This window comes from Porcisia hertigi, chromosome 21 (genome assembly GCF_017918235.1).
Source record: "Porcisia hertigi strain C119 chromosome 21, whole genome shotgun sequence".
Lineage (NCBI taxonomy): Eukaryota > Euglenozoa > Kinetoplastea > Trypanosomatida > Trypanosomatidae > Porcisia > Porcisia hertigi.
The window spans coordinates 105760-126493 of record NC_090580.1 but is presented as its reverse complement, the minus strand read 5'-3'; the positions used below and the strand labels follow the sequence as shown (position 1 = coordinate 126493).

The window sequence follows — 20734 nt, the reverse complement described above, 5'->3', positions numbered from 1 at the left end:
CACTGAACGGCGCTTAGAAAAAAATCATAGCCCCCCCCTCCCTCCTTCCTTCCCTCCCTTTGTATTCTTGCGCAGGTTGTCAGTGAGGGTGTGTCTAAGAAAGGTGTTCACCTTCTCCCAATATGAGCATAGCAAATACACAAAAAAAGAAAAGTATATATTCAATCCCGGTCACACAATACGACACAAGAGAAGAGAGAGGGAGGGGGGGGGGAGGGATGTGCATATATGTATATCTGTGAGTGAAGGAGGAGGGGGGGGGAGGGGAGGAAGCGGGTGTGTGTGTGTGTGTGTGATCATGCCTTCTACACCTTCCATCATATATCGCTCGCTCGATTTCATTTGTTTGTTGGTTTTTCACTCCCCCCTTTCGACTCTCGAGTCTCCCCCGTACGTGTGCGTCAGACAAGTTTCTCTGTGTGATGGTGTGGGGTGGCAGTGTCCGCTCATGTCGTTCAGTGTTCACTTTAGGTGTCTCTCTGTGTGTGTTTGTACTAGTCAAGTTGTTTCAGGGGTTGGGTGACTATCACACATACACACACGGACTTCTGCTCCCCCTCTACCCCCCTTTATAAACGTTGAGCGTGGGAGGTCAAAGTCGTCTCAAAAAAAAAAGAAAATAATAAATATAATAAAAAGACAAGCGTGAATACGAAGAACCATCCTTGAAAAAAAAAAAACGATCCCCTGTGAGAGTGTGGAGGGTGGACTGGTGGTGGTGGTGGTCAGCCCTCCCCCCCTCCTCCTCCTTCTTACCCAAGCCTCACCCCGCCGTCACACACACACCCTCAGGCTCATCTATACGCTGTGATGGTCATAGGAGCGCCTGCGCTGGGATCGTTTACTCATGGAAGTAGTTCATCTTGACCGTCTCACCGAGGATGCTGAAGGGCATCTTCTGAAGGACTGTTGTTGCCTCCTCCACTGAGGAGAACTTGGCCACGGCGTGGGCGCTGTCGCGGCCGAACCAGAAGAGGTCTGCCAGTGGAGGAATACCCTTCCCAAGCAGCTCCGCCTTGATGTCCGAGAGCTTAATTTTCTTCGGTACACGAAGCATGATGATGGCAGCGGTCGGACCTGACTCGCGGGGCGGCTTGCGCCCCGCGGCGGGAGCCTGGGTGGAAGCATCCGGTGCTGCTGCTGCTGTTGAGCCCTTCACTGCGTTCGCAGGAGGAGGGACTGGCTTGCGGTTGCCACGCTCAGCGCTCTTTTTCCCTTCAACAGCCGGGCGATTCAGCGACGCAGGAGCGCCCTTCTCTTCCTTCTCGCGCGGTTTGCGCTCACCACGAGGCTCACGGGACTCACGGGGTTTTCGTTCGCCACAGTTTTCACGCGGTTCGCGCTGAACGTCACGTGGCTCACGGTGCTCACGAGGTCCATCACGAGTCTCACGGTGCTCACGAGGTCCGTCACGAGTCTCACGGTGCTCACGAGGTCCATCACGAGTCTTGCGCTCACCGCGTGGCTCACGCTGGCCATCAGCATGAGAGGGGCGGGTGCTGTCGCGCGGGGGCCGGGTGGTGCGCTGCTGCTGCTCCTGGGGCTGGGAGGGACCACGCGGGGCCGAAGTACCCAAACGACCCTCACGGGAGGCGGGTGCAGGAATGCCCATTTTCACGGCGGTCTCTGCAGCTGCCTTCTGCTGCTGCTGTTGCTGTTGCATGTGCAGCTGCTGTTGCTGGCGAATGCGCTGCTGGAACTCCAGGAACTGGCGGCGCTGCTCCTGCTCCATGCGGATGCGGCTCTCCTCGAGGTAGGCGTCGACCTGATCCGCCGCAATCACCACAGATCCTTCAGGAATGACTTCCTTCTCCGAGTCTACGAAGCGCAAGTAGTCGGAGGCAATATGATAGGTCTTGGTGCGGTACGCGGTGGGTTCCAGTATGAAGACGTGCAGGAACACACGGCGGTACTCACGGAGGTACATCACGCCCTGACAGATGACCTGGACACAGTTGTGCGCCAGGGAAACGGTGTCCACAGTTAGGATCTCGACCTTTCGCTGCCCAAGCGTACTGTCGAGCTTTGCCAGGAGGTTCGCCACGGAGCTTCGGCCGTGCGCCACCACCGGCACCTCATCGCGGAAGTCCACCAGCGTCATGTAAGACCGCTCATCGTACAGGTCCGACATGCGCGCCAGCTCATTCACTTTGACGAACTCGCTGTAGTAGTACGCGAGGAACGTCGAGGCCACCGTGAAGGCCGTCTCTGTGGAAAGGCTCTGTTGATCAGACATGGCGCTGGTGTACGTGCTTAGATCCAAAGAAACGAAGGACAAAGATGCACAGAGGAGCGGGGGGTTCTCGGGCGGAGGGTGACTGGTGAAGGTAGTGTGCGCGTGCGTGAGTTTCCTTGTGGTTGTTAGTTAAGAGCGAATCAAGGCTAAAAACAAGAAAAAAAAGGGAGGGGTGTAGGGAGTGGGTTGAGTACAGGTGTCGCGAAGAGAGCTGCCAAGAACAGCGTGTATGTGTTTTGGCGTGTGTGTATGGGAGTGGCGTTGTGCGACAGGTAAGAGAGAAAAAACCCGTATGTTTAAAGTGAATATGAGTTTTTGTTTTTCGCAGGAGGGGTGTGAGGTGGGAGGGGAAGTAGTGCAGTGAAGATCAGAAAAAAATCAATTTCGATGAAAACATGTCTCCATGGAGAACGTCACACTCTACACCTCCCCTGGCCTGTGCGCTTGTGCCTGTGTTCACGGGCTCCATGGCGCCGTGCGGCAACAGCGCCGGCTCAGTCGCCCGAGGCGCGGCTTCTGCCCTCAACGCCTCACAGCCGCTCGCATCATGCCGGTCCACCCTCGCGGTGTATTTCTCAGGTGTGGGCTGGGCTGGGCAGGGGTGCTCGCTGTGGCCGGCCGCCCCGAGGCACCGCCATCCAGGACATCGCCGTCGACATTGGCAGCGGTACATCGCTCTGGCCATTCGCATGAGGATGGGTTGTGTGCACGTGTGAGGTGGGGAGGGGGTAGGAAGAGGATGGTTGCATGGCCTCCCCCGAGAGATTTGCAGTGGGCTCGCCTCCCCCCCCTCTTCCTCTTCCCCCTCCCGGTCACCAGTGGGGCGGGAGGACGTTTGCAATGGGAGAGATGCGAAAGATCGCGGAGGGAAGAAAGCAGCAGTAGCAGCACCTATAATCAAGACGTATCAACCACGATGAGTCCCCCCCTCCCCTCCCCCCCAAGGGGTGGTACGTGTGTGTGTGGGGGGGGGGGAGGGGGCGGGGGCGCATGAAACTCCAGGGAGGCCCACCTCCACACAAGCGTCTACAAGCTCATGCACTAAGACGATAGATGTTAGGCAAATGTGTGCTCTTTTTTTTCTGTGGTGAGGTGACACCAATCCAAGTGTGGCAGGTTTGCGTGCGTCGTGATGTTGGCGGTGGCCAGGGGCAGCGCAAACCCTTGTGTGTGTGTGTGTAATGTGGAGGAAGAGAGAACGGCTGAACTGCGTCCCCTCCCTCCCTCCCTCCCCGCCCCCTTCAACCACCCACCCATCCCCTTCCTCCTCTCCCCATCCTTTGGTAACCCGCATACCAGTGAATGTCATGTGGGGGGGGGGAGAGAGAGCGAGGACAGGAGAGGCAAGTCTCCAGATAGGGAAGCACATATTACAACTGTTCAGGTGCGATGCTGCCGAGCGGATGCTGCTGAGCAAGCTTGTGCGGTACATCCCGCGCGACTTGGCGGGCAAACGCCCTCAGATCCGTATCGTCGTCCAGCAGCTCTTTCAGATACATCATCGCGTCGGAGCGGGCAGGGGTGATGCCGCGAAGGCGCTCGTCGGCTTTCCTAGCGACATCACCACCAAGTGCCACATCGAGCATGTCGCGCACCGTATCGATTTTTTCCGCCTTCTTGCCGAGGTCGACACCGCGTTGAAGCTCCACGTGGAGTATGCGCTGCAGACCCGCCATAGATACCGGCTGCAGCTTTTTTGCGACAAAGTAGTCTACCAGCCCGTACTTACCGAACATTGTTGTAGTGGCAGGGTCAGCTGACTGTCGACGCGGCGTGGAGTTGTTGTCTTCTGAGCACAAGACTTCAACTGGCTCGGCCTCGACCGCGTCGGCTGACGAGGGCCCCCTCGAAACCGCTGTGGCTTTCTCTGCCTCCTCAGGAGGTGCCGTCGGTTCCGTTGGGATGATACCTGCTTCCATGTCTGCAAGGATAGTCGCCGCCGTCTCTTGAGCATCCATGACAGAGTGAAGAATGATGCCCCTAGCACCGTTCTTAGCCCAGCCGGCGCAATACACACGCGGCATGCCCTTCACGCGGCCCTTCTCGTTGTCGATGACACCGGCGCGGTGATCAAACGGCACGTCGGCGATGCTGTCAGAGCGATAGCCGACGGAGATCATGGCGAGGTCGCATGGCACCACGCAGTACTCGTCCCCGGTTGCCGCCACCTCGGGCAACGTGTTGGCGCGCGTTTTCTTGAAGAGAACCCCACCCACGTAGTTTGTTCGGTGGCGACTGGGCAGGAAGGCCACCGGCGTGAGGCTGTATCGGAAGCGTAGGCGGCACGGCCCGCGGTGGCCGAGTCGGGGACGACCCAATTCGCCTTGCGGTGTTGCCGTTGCAGACAGCTCTGAAGGCGAGGCGGCCGCGGTCGCGGCCACGGCGCTCGGTAGTGATACGCCCTGCGCATCCGTCGCCAACTGCGCCGCCTCGGCGGCTGTTTCTTCGCTTGTCAGCACGTGTTGATGCACCAACTCCATCATGCGCTTGTGTGCGCGCATAGTTTTGCCTGTTGGCATCGCTGCCAGCGCCGCATCGAGGTCGAAGTGGTCCACCTCTACCTTCACACGGTCTTCTTGGTACTTGGTGAGCTCGCGGAATTCGGCGGTGGCGAAGGCGGAGTGCTCTACGCCGCGGCGGGCCACAACGCTGATGTGTTCAATCTGATTTTTCATGAGTTCTTTGACGCACACACAGTTCATGTCGGTTGGGCAGAAGTACTTATACGACCCACCGAGCACCCGCACCGCGTCCATGGCGACATTGCCGTTGCCGATGACTACAGCACGTTTGGTGCGCTCAAAATCAAAAGGGCTGAAGCGCGGTGAGCCGTACGGGAACGGGAGGGTGTTGTAGTACTCCACAAAGCAGCGAGCAGGGATGACGCCGCCGAGATCTTCGCCCGGGATGCGCAACTTTTTCGACTCGTCTGCACCGGTCGCGAACACCACCGCCGCGTAGTGCGCCAGTAGTGCCTGCAGTGGGATCTGCTTTCCAATACACACGTTCCCAATCCACGTCACGCGCCCACTCTGGAAGAGATCCATGCACTGCTTCTCCATGTTTTTCACGTCCGGGTGATCCGGGGCCACGCCGTAGCGGCACAGGCCAAACGGCACTGGCAGCCGCTCAAAGATGTCTACGTGCAGCTCTGGGTGCCTCTTGACAAGGTGGTTCGCAACAAAGCAGCCGCTAGGCCCACTGCCCACCACCGCTATTTGCACGCGGCGTTTGGGTGCCGTCGTCCCCGCTGTGGAGGACTTCGGCGCCGATGCGCTGCCCAAGAGGACATTTTTGGTGTCGGCGCCGCTCGCGCCAAGTGCTGCATGGGTACTTCGACCCTCTGTACTACTACTACTACTACAACTACTACCCCACCGCACTTGAGTGAGGAGGGCAAGGGTGCGAGGTGATGTCCGCGAGATGGACGTGCTCAATGAACTCGCCATCGACAGAGCTGGTGCCGCCACACTGCGGTGAATCGCTTGGGACCCGCAATGCATGGCGTTTGAGCGGACGCTTCACGCGTGTAAATAATATATTATTTATGTATGTGTATCTGTGTTGAGCTACTCAGCGGGCGGGGAGAGAGATTGATCAGCCGAGGTGCAGTGTCGTGCAAGGGAGACTACTGAATGTACACCGCAGCGAGTCGCGGGGGGCCCGTACAGTCCTGGAATGGGGAAAGGAGGGGAGCAAGTAAGGAAAAAAAAACCAATGACAGAGGGGGCCCAGTGCGCAGTGCCTCCCTGCCATCCCCCTCCCCCCCCTTTCCCCGCATATTTGTGAGCGTGTATACCTGCTACAATTTTTTCCCTTACACTGCAATGCAAAGAGGGTCTCGAGGGGGTCCTTGATTGAGGTCTGCCCAAATCTCCCTCCCTTCACACAGATACACTATTATAGTGTGCACCAGGGAGGAGGGCAGAGATCGGCTACCGCTGCACTTGTTGCCTCTCCTCTGTTCTCCTCCCTCAAAACCACGAGCACATGCACACACGTAGACTCACCCCATGCGCGTGAGAGAGACACATGTCTGCATGCGCGAGTATCTGGTCAAATAAGAATAGGAGTTTTTTTTTTAGAGCAGTGGAACAATGGCAACTGCTGGCGTCAGTTGACACCTGTTCTGCGCATCTGATTGCTCTCCCCCCTCCCCCCCTCACTTCCCCGAGTGCATGCGTGTGAAGGGGGGGGGGAGAGCGAGAGGGAGTGAAAACAGAAAGAAAGAAAGGGGTGCCCGTACCGAAGTGGTGTACGGGTGAAGTACGAGGATGGGAGAGTCCAGTGGCATCTCTCCACCGCCGCCTCTCCTGAGTTCACCCCCCCTCCTCCCCCTCCAAAAAAAAAAAAATAGTTTCAGAAATCTACACAGAAATAAATAGAGTAGCAGAAGCACGAGCAGAAGTGAAAAAAAAATGAGTACAGACAACCCCCCCTCCCCAATTCACACACACACACACACACACGCTAGCGGAGGGTCTAGACAGCCGCTGAGGGAAAAGCAGAGAGTTCATTGACTGGGCGCGTGCGACACCTAAAATAGTCCGCTAGAGGAACCAGAGGCGGTTGCACAGCGGCCTTGGAATCATGTCTGCCGTGAGTTGCGGCACTGCGTCGATCAGTCTTTCCGCTTGATCAGCCAGCCGGTGTGCACATCGAGTGGACATGGGCAGTTTTGTTGCCTGCGGAGCCAGCACATTGGCCATGACGTTGGCGATTTGCTGCACATCTGCGACGTCGAGCGAGGGGCTTGTGTGGTGGACGGTGTATTGCACGATCCGTGCCGTCGACATGGCTGACTCATGCGCTTGCAGGTAAAAAGAGGTGGCAGCAAGCTTGTGGTGAAGCGGTATCGGCGTCAGAGACGGAATCACCACTCCCTTCACGAGGTTGTGGAAGCTGTTGCCCCTGCTGAAGCGGTCTGCGTCTCGGTGGACCCCATCGACGTTGTCACCTTTACCCGCAGCCGGGGTGGCGTGCCTTTGGGTCGTGTTGCTGCCATCTCGGCCGAGCGAGGTGTGCATGAAGCGGACGTTGCAGCGCTTGTGCAGACACATGTAGGTGAGGCCGCAGTTAGGTGCCTGCGTCCTGACCACCTCCTTGACCCCGGCTATCTCGGTGAGGACGTCGCCGTCTTGGAAAACCAAGACCTCGTCCACCCTGCCGCAGAGCGTCATGGCCTTCTCCAGTATACCCCGAAGGTGCTTCGCGACGTGTTGCACTTCACACCCGCGTGCGTCATGCTTCCAAAAATACGGCAGCAGGTGATTGCCCGTCGGGGTGGTGAGAATGCCGACAATGGCGCCAACACTTTGCGTGTTCGTGTGGCACGAGTCCACTCCGATGATCAACATGTGGCGGTGGCCCAGTACAGGTATCTCCCTGCGCAGGTCGACGCCGCGTAGTGGGTTCAGCTCGAATTGAGTTTCTATACGTCTCCGAAGCTGAGCGCCGACGAAGTTGAGACGCTTCGGGTTCGACGGTACTGGGATCGCAATTAGATGTACCCCGCGACACATGCACTCCGCTTTGAGCCACCGTGTTGCGCGCGTGTCCATGGAATTGGTGATGAGGATTACAGACGCATTCGTATCCTTTATCGAGGGGACCGGCTGACCACACGGGGAAGCAGCGGCAGCCTGTGTGGATATGAGTTGCTCGTGCACGTACTGAACGGCAGCACGTTCGTCCGCGAGAGTGACCACAAGCCTTGTGCGGAAGTACTGAGCCAGGCGCTGCGCGGCTAGGGTGATACTCTGTGACTGCTCTGCCGTGCATCGAGGTCCGGTGACGCCAACAACGACAATAGTAGTAGGGAACGCCGCCGCGGCTGCCCTTGCGAGACCGGCAGCGGGTTGTTTCTGCGGTACAAGGCGTTTCGTGTGAATGGGCAAGAGAGAGAGCGCCTTGGTCCGATAGGGTTCGGCACCCAGGCTGATGCCCCACCGCTGCAGGCCGTCTGCGAGGAGCGCGCGCGCCGACTCCAGCAGTTCCGCGCGTTGCTGTGGCATGATAGACAGCACCGCGACGCTGACGTCCTGCCAGCCTCGCATTTGTGGGTCGAAGCAGCAGTGCAGAACTTGCAGCGGCACCATTGTGTGGTCGGTGAGAACAGCGAAGGGCTGTTGCGAGTCGAGGTGCGGCATCAGCGGCACAAGACGCGGCTCTCGTAGGCGCAGCATCGGAGTACTCAGGTGCTCCGTCGCCTGGTTGTCTGTCATGGCGTTGTCGTCGTCGGGGGAGGGGGACTCGCTCACCGATCGTCCCTTACCATCCTCCGCAGCGACGCTGCGTTTATCGATGGAGGCGGCCAGCAGGGCGCCGCTGTCGAAGCGGACGTCGCCCACGATGCCTTGACGCAGCGAGTATGAGATAACGACAGGGATGCCCTGAACAGACTTGCGGATGCGTTGCTGGGCCGCCTCGTCGTACGGGCCATGCCCGAAGTGCTGCAGGACTTCCTCCCAAAGCGACGCCTCCGATGCGATTGTGCCCTTCGTGTCGATCTTCAGGCTCGGTTGACCCGGGAGACGACTCGCCTCTGGTATGGCGCTGTTGCTGCTGCTGCTGCTGCTTCTGTTACTGGGGCTCATTGCCGCCGTGTCGGTGCTGGCGGGGGAGATGAGGGTGAGAGTGGTGCCCTTGAGGAGCTCGATGAGGCGGGCGTTGCCACGCTTGACGAACTCGCGAATGCGCACCGGGGCGGCTGCGTAGACCGCGCCGACTTCCAGCGAGCGTGGCTGTGCGGGGCTCCAGAGCGAGGCCGAGTACACACCCGAGGCGTCCCGGATGCGATAGCTTTCGACAGGAGTGCCGAGGTAGGCAAAGGAGCGGAGGAAGGCGACCACCTGAAAGTGTACCGCCACCGCGGTGTCGGTGAGGCCTGCCGGAGTCTCGCCGAGGTGGCGGGTGTTTATGGGGCAGGCGTCTGCATCGGTGGGAAGTCTGGTGCTGCTTCCAGTGCCTGTCTCTGTTGACGCTGGGGGGTGCGCCTGTATTTCTCCGGTCTCCCGTTTCTCTTGCGTATCCGCTTCATGGGGGTTGAGAGCAGCTGAGCTGTCCACAAAGATGGCCTGCACCAACACACCCCGATACATCCGCAACCCGCCTGCCGACACACACTGCATAGTAAACACTAGCTTACCGGTCTTTTCTCGCACAACCTCGAGAGGGACTGATGAGGTGTCCACTTTCTGTCGCTCGCTGTGGGCTGCACGTGCTACTTGGGGCACGATCTTGTTCAGAAGCATCTGCAGCTCGATCGGGCGCAGGTCAGTGAAGCGGCACCGGCGCTGCAGGCGTAGTTCTACTGCCTTCCAGCCAATGTCGAAGTATTTTTTCGGGAGCACCAGCGCGTCCGCTGGAAGGGGCACTGGTGCATACACTTTGCTATTCACCCGCGCTAGTGGCGGCAGTGACGCTGCGGCCGCTGCAGGGTACCTGTGACGCAAGAACTGCTGCACGGCTCTCCACGCCCGTGCTGGTGCAATTCGTTGCTCCTCTGAAGCCAGTCCACCACTTTCCCGCGCGCCGCCAGCCGTCGCTGAGACGGCGACGGCACCGACTCTGGCGTTTCTGCCTCCTCGCTGTGGCGCCGTCGACCGCGTCGCGTATACTTCGTACACATACACGTGCGTGCCCGGTGGTGGTGCGCCACGGTGACTGCCCTGGTGCGATGCATCAGCAACACGAAAGCCGAGAGGGAAGAGGTTGGACATGACGCCCTCCTCGCGTATGCTGTTGCGCACGATAAACCTCGATTTTGTGTCCTGCACGCGTTGGAGTGCGTGCTGCCGCTTCAGTGTGGCAGCCGGCACATGTTGCGCTGAGTTTGTCCAGAAGGTGGCGCGTGTGTTGGCTCTGTCGGCGGAGGCCTTCTCCACTGCGGCCGACTGTGAACTCTGCTGCTGCCGCTGCCGAGGCACCTGCGAGGCGTGCGTGCGACTGTGATTCCAGCGACTCCCATCGTTGGTGGTAAGCGCAGAGGAGGCGCTTCGCTGCTCGCTCGGCGTGCCCCGCCGGCTCGAGCCGCTGTGGTAGTGGCGGAGGCAAACATCGATCACAAACGCGCTCGGTGCGATGCCAAAGAGGGGGTATCGGCAGCTGTGGCCTTTTCCGGCTGTTGTTGTTGCGGTGGTGGTAGTCGAGGAGACAACGACAAGACTAGAACGCAACCGCAACCACATCCTTTTTGATCCACGTAAAGAGGCTGCCGGCTGCGGGGGGATGAGAAAATCTGAGTGCCTGTGCTTCCTCCACTATTTCCCTCTTGTCCACAAACACGCAAGTATTTGCTCTAGTGCCACTTATCTCTGTCTCGGAGTGAAGAAGAGGGGGAGAGGGGGGCGGCGGCGACCGCAGTAGTTGAGCAGTAGACCGGCGCACCCGGCGCGTGGAGAGCGAATGGAGCCGCAAATAAAAAAACGATTTGTGCACACCACTCGTAAGATGGTCTGCGCACCGCGATGATCGCCAGTTCGAGACCCGAGAGAGAGTGCAGCGGAGGGGGTAAAAGTGAGAGGGTGGGGTGCGTGGAGGCGAATAGAACTCGAGAAAAACATGTCTGCCGCGGCGAGTGCAGATACTGGTGCCTGCATTTGTGGTCAACGACAGCCGGTGTGTGTGTGTGTCATCTTGCATGATCAGTGTTGCATCATGCGTCCCACCACTACCACCAACAGAGTTGCAAAGAGAGGGAGGTGCGGGAGGAGAAAAGAGAATGGGGTTTGTCCCTCCCTCATTACCGTCCGCTCATCTTTCTCCTCGTTTTTTTTTTTTTTTGGGGGGGGGGGGGTGTTGTTAGGCGATGGGGTGGGGGAACTAAACAAGGGACAACTTAACACGAGTGCAAGCACGCAGACATATCACCCACAAAACATACGGCGAGACATCAGTGATGGTGCGCCCCGTTCATGCCATCTTCTGCATAAACAACGAGAGCCCCCCCCCCCCTTCTGCCTCCAGGGGCGGGGGTGACTGCAGAGCAACAACGCCAAGGGGTTGGTAGGAGAGGGATATGCAGATCCATACAAGCAGAAACGTTTGTACACACTCACACGTGCACCTGCTTTGCGTGTGCGTTGGAGTGAGTGTAAGAGCCTTGAAGAAGTGTGAGTGGGTCGGGGGGGGGGAGGGAGGAGCGAGATTTGAGGCCACGTGGTACCGCAGCTTTGCAAGGAGGAGGTCATAGATGATACAAAAACACACGTGAACACAGCGTGAGGCACCCCCTCAAAAAAACGAGCATTCGAGTCTCCATTGAAGAAGCGTGGTGCCACTGTCCCCCCCTCCTCCTCCTCCTTTTTACAGGCGCTGCACATTTGCAGCCTGGCAATAATATGTGTGCACTGTAATAGTCAAATAGAGTTTGCGTGCGTGCCTACGCAACACGTTCGTAGAGTAGGATGTATGCAGTTGACGTGACTACGCCAACGGCGTCGAAGGGAACACCAAAGTACTGTTGAATATCTCGTTCCGTCATGGTCGATACGGTCTCATCGTCGAATCGGCGCCACATGTGAGGACTGTAGCGGACACAAGTGAAGTAGTGCCCAGAGTCCGGCCCATCACCGATGTGGGCGACGAAGCCTGTCAGCTCGAAGCGCGCTTTGTGACGGGCGATGCCTCGAAGCTTGCGGCGCACATCCTTCGACGCCGGTTTGAAGGTGTCGGGAGACGAGGTTTCCTTAACTTCTTCTGTTGTTCCGCTGCTGTTGCTGTTGCCGTTGCCGGTGCCGCTTGCGTCGCCGTCATCGTTCTTCTCTGAGTTCGCCTGCTGGTTGCACAGGCTTTGCTGGATCACTTCGGGGTCGGTTAGGTGCTCTTCCACATCCATCTGCATGGGGAGTGCGACGTGATCCGACTTTTTTGTGAAGGTTTGACTCTTTACATCGTACTGGAATCGCTTTAGATGGATGAGAAGCGCGTACTGTGGTAGCTGCTGCACGTGTATTGTCTTCGCAGCGCGCACTGGCATCTTGCACACATCACAGCGCAGTTTGTTTTTTCCCCAAAAGTACTCGGGGTCACCGAAGTGGTCCAGACAATGGAGGAGGGACGTGCCTTGTGACGTTTCGAGACTGAGGTCCGCGAAGACTTCGCTCCGTGCGGAGACGTTCTCGCACTCCAGACAGGCGGTTAGGGAGCCGAACTGGCCTTGCAGAATCACCTGGAGAGGGGTGAGCTCTTTGGTGAAGAGCTGCTGCGTACCCGCCGCCACCTTGTCTCCCTTCGCGTCCCCGTTGCCGTTGCCGTTGACTGCTGCTGCCGTTTCCGCGTCCGCCGCCGAGGACGTCTGGTTGAGCTTGGCTGACTTCTTGCTGTGATTGCTAATGAGCTTGCCCTTGTGCTTCCAGAAGAAGGGCTTGTCACTTTTCTTTTCCATGGACGCTTCGTGTTGGACAAAGAGATTCGCGTTCGCGGGGTCAGCCATGATGCGTTGCTCAGTGTCCCAGATTTCATTTAACAGAAACATCGTGAACTCGTGTGCGTCGTGCTGCATATCGTTGTTGAAGATGTTCTTCTTGGCGCGCACGCGGTTCAGCAAGTCCCTTGTTGCGATCTTCTTTCGCGGGTATTTTTCCTTCGCGCGGTTGTTCGACTTGTGCATAACAGCGATGAGACTGCAGAGCTCGAAAAGAACGGTGTCTTCCTCGAAACCGACTCTGCCCTTCTTCGTGAGGTAGACCTGGTGCAGCTCGAGTAGCCTCAGCCGCAGTGGGGTGCAGTGATAGATGAGCTGGATGACAGAGTTGCAGTAGCAGGTGTTACCGTAGTTCTCTAAGCCCAGCGGGTGCCCGGTGATTTCAAGAAACTGTGTGTGGATCGCCATGCTGGGTGTGCCGCTGCCAGCGCCACGCGAGAGCGAGTTGGACGGGTGTATCGGCAACGCGGCCTCCGCTATTCCGGGACTGAAGGGTGAGATGACAGGGAGGTGCGTAGATGGGGAGGTGGGGGAGTTGGCTAGACACGCGTCCTTCTTTGACTGGGAAAAGGAGTGCTGCCAATAGGATTTGAGGACCGGTGAGCTGCAGGAGAGATCCTCCACGGCAGTGGCTGTGTTCGTGTTATACGTCGGGACCGGGATCGGGGGTGACGCATTCACATTGGGGACGTGCCGGCGACACGGGGAGGTCGGTGAGGCCAGCGGGCCCATGCGGAGGTCAGTGCTGGGGGAGAGTAATAACTGCAGTTGGGAGGTAGTCGCCGGTATTGCCATCGTCTGGATCCGTAGTCCAGCGCCGTTGCTTGCCGCGCCGCTCAGCGAGCCTTTGGGGGTAAAGCTAGGAAGCGTGTACACCATGCTCTTGGCATTCACATAGAGCGGCACTGACGAGCCGACTGTGTCCTTCGTCCCACTTGACGACTTTGCTGGCAGTGTCTCGGTCGGTAGCGCTATGCGGCGTCTGCAGTCATACGCAGTCCTTGACGGTGTCGCTGGTGCTGTAGGACTAGCTGGCGCTCCAGGGCTTGCAACGCTAGTGGCCTGGGCGGGAGGCGGCTTCTCTATGGCCGCGGTTGCCCCTGGCCGTTGGCTTCGGCGAGCTTTAGCGGTCGACAACGTGGTCGCACCGGGCTTGGACGCCTCGTTACCCATCGCAAAATACCACAGTGTGCGGATGGGTGATGATAAAAACGCATGCGGGAGGTGGGGGGTGGAGGGGTTGAAGTGCAAATTTATTTACCCTCTCCAGGTAACAAGGGATACACAGCCACAAAAAAAAAAACACACAAAAATAGACAAGACAGGAAGATACGTAAGCACAGAGAGAGAGAAGTGGAGTGATGGCTAAAGCAGTGGCAGCAGCACTTGGGGCAACGCACACACCCACACTAAAAACTCACAGATGAAAATGGTTGAAACGATACGTGGCGGGAGGGAGAGAGGGTGGGGTGGGGGGTTGGGGGGGGGGGGCAATCCTGCCAACGGTGCTGTGACAGCAAATTTTCGTGATTTTGAAAAAAAAACAAATATGTATTTCTCTTCGATGCTTTTCGGTTGCGGCGTGTTCTCAGCAGCTTCCCCTCTCCCTGGGGATCGGGGTTGCGGTATCAATGTGTGTGCGCGTGTCTGCCGCAACACTCCAAGAGGAGGAGGGGGAGAACAAAAAGGCGAGGGGAGAGTGCCGCCTGAGAGGGAGGCACGAGAAAAAAAGGGGGGGGGAGGGGGAAGGAGAGAGAAGGGTAGAAGAGGGAAAGTAGCAGCGGAGGAGACTAATGAGCACGGGGATCCTTGTAGTATACGATGGGGACGTGGAGGGGGGCACTTGTTCATCCACAGCACCAAGCATGCCATCTGTCAATGTGCCTGGAGCCCTTTTTTCTGTAGGAGTCGCGTGAAATATATCTTCTTTTTTTTTTCGCGTGTATGTGTGTGTGTGTATAAACGTTGTGTCTCTGTGATAGGGAGGGGGGAGGGGGAGGGGAGGGAGGGAGGGAGGGAGGCTGGGTCAGTCGTTGTAGTGGAGTTCGCGTAAAGCAGCTCTCGGTCCGGTGTAGGGTGGCCCCAGCAGGGCCCTCTGTTTGTTTGTCTGCCTGCTTTAAACCCCTTCCCCCTCCATCACGCGCCGCAGCAAACTGCTAAAGGACATCTCCGGGCAGTCTGGTGGCAGCACCCTCTCCGGCGTCACTTCCTTAAACTCTGCCACCACACCACCGTCCTCGCCCTTGGACAGCTGTACTACACCATACTCGAAGCGCTGCTCTGTGTTGTTGTGGTAGAACCGTTTCAACAGACTTTCAACATCGTGTTCGCCGTCAGGCCCCGGGGGCGCCGTTGCCTGGTTCCTTGGTCGTCCTCTGGTCTTCGCTGATGATGCTAGCGGGGCCAACATCTCTGGGCTGGGGCCGCTCGACAACGCCGTCAGTGAGGTTCGAAGTTGAGTGTCGAAGAACTGCTTTTCAAAGTACCGTTCCCGGGCTAGTATTTCTCCGTAGATGACCACCTGCATTGCGTAACGGTATGTCTTGTTGTTTGGCAGATGCCGCAGGGCGCCTGGGCACGGTGTCTCATAAGAGCCGAATCGAAAGTTGCTGATGACACTGCCCGATGTTTTCCAGTCGCCGATCAGCACACGGTTTGTGTGGCGGTTGCGACCCATGAAGTCGATGGTGCCGGCAATGCCTAGATCGGATGCTGCAATGGTTTGCTCCGCGCCGAGAATATCGTAGGTGCTCAGTACCCTCTCTACCGCTTCCCTAGCCACGGGCAGATAGAGAGCCTCTTCTCCGTGCAGCACCTCGTCCTCAAGAGGCGTGGTTGTGATTTCTGCAGGTCCGGTCGCGTCCGCAGGCCGCAACGCCTCTCGTGCCTGTTTTCGCTTCATTAAAATTGTGAAGGACGGCGGCGGCTTCTTGAGCAACATGCACTCGATGAACTCGTGTACATTTTTGCCGAGAAGGGCCTGCCGTGACCAGCCCTGCTTTATTTTATCAATTGGCTGTCCCGTTTTTTTCGACACGAGCTCCAGCACGCGTTTTTCATCAAAGGGAAAGTAGCGGTCGAGCAACTTCGAGACGGAGCGCAGCGCCGTGCCGCCCAGTTTGTACTGGTGCCACTTGGCGTCAAAGATGATCTCTGAGCCAGATGGGTGGCGGATGCGCTTGAGCTGCTGCATCGTGCCCCGCGGGGGTGCGGTTAGGGGTGAGAATCGGGTGTGTGTTTTTTTTTTCTCACTCACTTTGGGAGGCGCGCGCGCGTGTGCGTGTGTATGTCGAGGTGTAATAGCGTGAAGCTGCTCTGCCTATACCGGCGGTTCCCCTCGTTCCGTTTCTCTGCATGTATCCGTGTATGCGGCGCGTGCACTCTACGCGATCAGTATACCCCAAAGTTTCTGTCGTCCACAGGGCGCGAACCAAGAAAGCACGGCTTTCTCTCTCACTTTCTTTCTTCCCCCCTCTATCTAGATCTGCCCCCCTCTCTTTATATATATGCGTATGCCTCACTTGGTGTGCCTCTATGTAAGTGAGGGTCAAATGATCGAATCTCTCTCTCACACACACACACACACACACTCACACACGCACACACACTGGGGAGGGGGTATGGGTAGGCGTGACGTTACAGAGAGAGGCGTGCGTGTGCGTGTGTATGTATGATGTGCTCAGGACTCTAACACTTGATACCCCTAACTTATAAAAAAAAATGCTCGCTTCGTAGTGGATGTAATCTGCGCCGTGATGATGTCGTGGGGAATGAGTACTGGATGAGAAGAGCGCCTGGAGGATGGCGATTGATGGGATGTGTCGCACAAGTGAAGAAAGGATGATTTTTCCAGATTGGGGAGGGGGGGGGGTGGGGGGGGGTCAACAACCATCGCTGTATATGAGAGTGACGCCGGAGGCAGTATCCCCCAATCTGGCCGCCTCTTCACCTGTTGTGCTCACCCTCAAAACTTCATTCATTTTTGTGCGTCGTGCCGCTTCGTCTTTTTTTTTTTTCCTTTTTTCTTGAGTCAAAGATGTACATGGACACAAACACAGATACACCCTCCCTCCCCCACGGCGTGGGGATGGAAGGGAGGGGAGGGGGGGGGTGAGGTGAGGGGAGACGTGCAAACACACACACACACACACACATACACATACACACACATATACACATACACACATTACACATCCATACATGTACTCGTGTATACACACTGAGCTGCATTCACATGCATGTCAGTCTGTGTATGTGTGCGCTTCGCCATCACGACATCGCTATCAGATACACATACATCATAAAGTAGTACGATGAGGAGAACGGGAGGGAGGGAGGGGAGGGGGAGGGGGGGGGGGCGGGGACTCTTCTACACCACCATCGCACACCTGGAAAGGGGGAGGGGAGGGGGGGCTCACTGGGCCACAGAGGCAGCCGGCGGAACGTCGGTGGCTTCGGTGCCCAACTGCTCCGCCGCCGTCGTCGTTGCTGCTGCCGCTGGGGGTTGCTGGGCGATAGGGAGGAACAGCTTGAACTCCGGCGGCAGCTCCTCCTCGGCGTACAGGCGGTCGCTGAAGTACAGACGACGGATGCGGCAGTTCGCGTGCACCTGCACTCGAAGCGTCTCCACGTAGTTCGTGCCGTAGGCGCGGCGCGTGAAGTCCGAGAGGTTAAACTGGATCTGGTTCCATCCCTCATCGAGACGCATCGGCATGGTGCAGATGAACGGCTTCACTTTAGTAGTGCTCTGGTAGTTACTGGCACGGAAGCGACGACGCATATTTTTGTCGTCCAGGATTGTCACCTCGAAGGAGAAGTACTTCTTCATATTCTTGATGATCATGACGAGGAAGGGTAGCTTGATGCCAAGGGTCTGCTTCGGATTGGCAGGGCAGGTTATGAAGCATGTGCTAACATTGCTCCCCATGATCTCCAGCACACTACTCTGGATGTCCTCATCTGTGATGCGCTTGACGTGGCCGTTGCGCACCTGTGAGTCCCAAATTTGCAGCGGTTTGGAGCCGATGCTGTAGAGGATGGACAAAAAACCCGACTGGTAGCTGTTGTGAAACATGACTGCTGAGGCGCCTTGGAGGCGGTGTCTGTTGGTGTGTTTGTTTTTGTGTTCTAAGTGGACGGCAGTGGGGGCGGGAAGCGAGTGAGAGAGGCAAGCGCGTGCAACGCGTATGCTCTCCAATAAAAAAAAAATGGGGGTGGAAGAGGAGTAAGACACCCCCTAAAGACACACACACACACACACACGCACGAAAAACTGGAAAAAAAGTAATCAAAATGTCGCAACGAGTGACGTATACTCTCTGGCCGTATCTAAGAAGCCTTTCAGTGTTTTTGATATGCGGTGTTGCTGTTTGGTGGGGGTGGCTGCGGGAAACTCGCCTGGCTGCTCCTTCAAAAGTAGGGAAGTAAGGGGAGAGGGGAAAGGAGTAGAGAGAGACACATTTATACATATGCATATATATATATATATATGTGTGTGTGTGTGCGCGTAGTGTGTGTGTGTGTGTATGTACGTGCATATGCGTAGATGCTTGAGGGGAGGGGTTACCATCCCAGATGTGGGAGGCAGGCGCAACGTGGCGTGGCTGCAGCTGCAGGGGGAAGCATCACTGAACACACAAACACTCTTGCGTGGGTACCCTTCCTCGACAGGTATGATGGTGACATAGCAGTGTTCAACCCCTCCCCCCCAATATATATGTATATATATATGTATATATACAAGTACTCACCTATGCCCCTATGTACCTTATGTATATGTGTTAGAGTGTATATATATATATGTATATGTGTGTGTGTGGGGGGGGGGGGCGTTGGAAGCTGCGGTTCGGCCGCACACGAGAGAAAGAAAGAGAGACGCACCCTGAATCAGAAAAAAAAACATGATGTGGTCCAGCTACGCGCACATACGATGGCGTTGGCGGAGGGGGCGCCCCCCCCCCCTTCCTTCCCCCCAACCTTCATCCACCCACCACATATCAGCCTTAAGCCCGCGTGCATTACTTCTCTTCACCCAGCATGAGCGACCGCACCGCTGCAGCGATGTCGTCGCGGGTCAGCCCTATCGCCTGTGCGACCTCGTCAAACGCGACCTCCTCCCGCATGCAGCCGCGCCACACACCCTCAGAGCAGCAGCCGGCGGCGACCAGATATATCATAGCCAGCCCTAGTACCTCCGGCGTCGAGCCTGCTGCCTGCAGAAGCACCGCTGGCACGGCAAACGGAAACTGCAGGCTCCGCAACAGTGAGCAGTTGCTGCTCTGCTTTCTCGCAGGCAGACCGACCGACATCTCTGTGAGCCATACACCCGACCACGCCATGTTAGCCACGACAACGTAGTCCACAAAGAGAAGACGAGACAGCGTTGCTGCGACATCCTCGGAGAAAATGTGCGAGACAAGCAGCTCGCGGCGCTGCTGCTGCAGAGCCGGGTCTATACGAAGACCCTCGTCCTCGTCTTCGCACGGCACGACACCGAGGGATCTGTCAGGGGCGTCAGCTGCCACTACGGGCGCGACTCTTCTCTTCTCCAGCTCAGCGACGATATCGACAGAGACGCTGTAGAAGACCGAAACTTTCCTAGACGCGCAGGGTGGGGCAACTGTAGAGAGGCACCGCAACAAAGCTGGTCGATGACGCGCGTAGTGCGCGTAGAACAGCCGACGCGTCTGTGCACAGCTCGTGTTCATGATAAAGTCAAAGAGCAGCAACGAGCCGCGGAGGACTGGCCGCTGTGGTAACGGTACCAGAGTCTGTGTGGACCCGAAGGGATCCGCTGGAGCGGCGGCGTCCATCACTACTCGTGAGGGATGTGCTTCAGAGAAGCGTTGTACCACTTCGTTATTCCACACGTGCTGCAGTACCTGCATTTGTTCAAGCACCTCGCGAAGGAGCAGTGCCGGGGACGCAGCATCCATCTGCGATGCCGTTTCGACGCCGTGGGCGATGTGCGCCTTCTTCGCCCCTCGCTTGTGAGGGTTACGACGGACGATCTCACTACTTTCGAATGCGACTCCCACCTGCACGGGCTTCAGTCCACCACCAGAGGCGGAGGATCCCGCCGGCGCCCCTCCACGCTGCTGCGTATGCTCAGTCTCCACAACGGGCTTCAGCAGCCCCGCAGCGGACGTCTCGGCGCCGGCGAGCTGCTGAAGCGCTGCTAATCTCAAGTTTGGGAACAGGTTTGTGATGGCCCCAAAGACGGAGGGGTAGTCGTACGTAAGGTAGGATGAAACACGAGGCATAATACTCGACTCGTACGTCTCCTCGCACTCCGGGCTGCAGAAGCGCTGTGGGAAACTGGCACCAAACAAGCCATTATGCAAGACACGCAACGCCGTCGATGTGGCACCGCCAGAGGCCCCACGAGCTGGTTGAGCAGTAGCAGCTTCACCACCATGTGATGTCGCGGCAGCTGTCATCATCATCTTCTGCTCGCGCATCAGTTTTTTCCGCTGCATTCGGTCCAGCATGGCGCGTTGGCGCTGGGCGAGTCGAAATGACTCCGCTGTGTACAGATCCTCCTCGTACACGATCTCTTCAGTATCCGCATCCGGATGATCCCCGGTTGCTTGCGTTGTTGCCTCGTCGTCCACGTTAGCGTCACCCTCTGCGTCTAACGCAGATGAGGACGACGAGGAGGCCCACTCAAAGGATAGTGTACTGCTGTCCGCGGCGAGCAGCCCCCGCGGCTTGTTGCCGCACCCCAAACGCCCACAGAGCTCGTTGTAGTTGCGCTCCACCAATATGTCCCGCAAGCTACCGCGGTCAAGTAGGGCCAGCATGTGCTGCGAGAGTGGGGCTTCCGGATCAAACTCGCGTGTGGTGGAGGCGAGAAATTCCGTGACGGAGACGATGGCTTTATCGATGATGGCCTCCCACGCACCACCACTCGCACCACCACTGCCGCTTTTGGCAGCGTCTTCAGTCATGGAGTCGGACATGCGCACGTTTCTGTGCAGGGTACGTGGGAGGGGAGGAAAGTGAAGGTACAAAAAAAAAGAGGAAAGAGAGTTTTTGCAGGAGAGCGGGTGGGCGGGAGCGGGTGGGGGCAT

At 57.5% G+C, this 20734-nt stretch overlaps 7 protein-coding genes across 7 annotated transcripts; all 7 read right to left on the bottom strand.

The window, feature by feature from the left end:
- Positions 1-841: 841 nt before the first annotated feature.
- On the bottom strand, positions 842-2236 carry JKF63_05017 (uncharacterized protein; the record flags this gene model as incomplete). Its single annotated transcript, XM_067900987.1, has 1 exon — positions 842-2236. One exon carries the CDS (start codon positions 2234-2236, stop codon positions 842-844), a length of 1395 nt encoding a protein of 464 aa, XP_067757350.1.
- Positions 2237-3606: 1370 nt separating this feature from the next.
- JKF63_05016 (uncharacterized protein) lies at positions 3607-5739 on the bottom strand (the record flags this gene model as incomplete). The annotated part of the gene is made up of 1 exon (XM_067900986.1): positions 3607-5739. One exon carries the CDS (start codon positions 5737-5739, stop codon positions 3607-3609), a length of 2133 nt encoding a protein of 710 aa, XP_067757349.1.
- A 1047-nt stretch (positions 5740-6786) lies between these two features.
- Positions 6787-10425, bottom strand: JKF63_05015 (uncharacterized protein; the record flags this gene model as incomplete). The annotated part of the gene is made up of 1 exon (XM_067900985.1): positions 6787-10425. One exon carries the CDS (start codon positions 10423-10425, stop codon positions 6787-6789), a length of 3639 nt encoding a protein of 1212 aa, XP_067757348.1.
- Positions 10426-11618: 1193 nt separating this feature from the next.
- On the bottom strand, positions 11619-13835 carry JKF63_05014 (uncharacterized protein; the record flags this gene model as incomplete). Its single annotated transcript, XM_067900984.1, has 1 exon — positions 11619-13835. One exon carries the CDS (start codon positions 13833-13835, stop codon positions 11619-11621), a length of 2217 nt encoding a protein of 738 aa, XP_067757347.1.
- A 943-nt stretch (positions 13836-14778) lies between these two features.
- JKF63_05013 (uncharacterized protein) lies at positions 14779-15855 on the bottom strand (the record flags this gene model as incomplete). Its single annotated transcript, XM_067900983.1, has 1 exon — positions 14779-15855. The coding sequence occupies one exon, from the start codon at positions 15853-15855 to the stop codon at positions 14779-14781; it is 1077 nt and encodes a 358-aa protein (XP_067757346.1).
- Positions 15856-17076: 1221 nt separating this feature from the next.
- JKF63_05012 (uncharacterized protein) lies at positions 17077-17736 on the bottom strand (the record flags this gene model as incomplete). The annotated part of the gene is made up of 1 exon (XM_067900982.1): positions 17077-17736. The coding sequence occupies one exon, from the start codon at positions 17734-17736 to the stop codon at positions 17077-17079; it is 660 nt and encodes a 219-aa protein (XP_067757345.1).
- A 943-nt stretch (positions 17737-18679) lies between these two features.
- On the bottom strand, positions 18680-20623 carry JKF63_05011 (uncharacterized protein; the record flags this gene model as incomplete). The annotated part of the gene is made up of 1 exon (XM_067900981.1): positions 18680-20623. The coding sequence occupies one exon, from the start codon at positions 20621-20623 to the stop codon at positions 18680-18682; it is 1944 nt and encodes a 647-aa protein (XP_067757344.1).
- Positions 20624-20734: the final 111 nt, after the last annotated feature.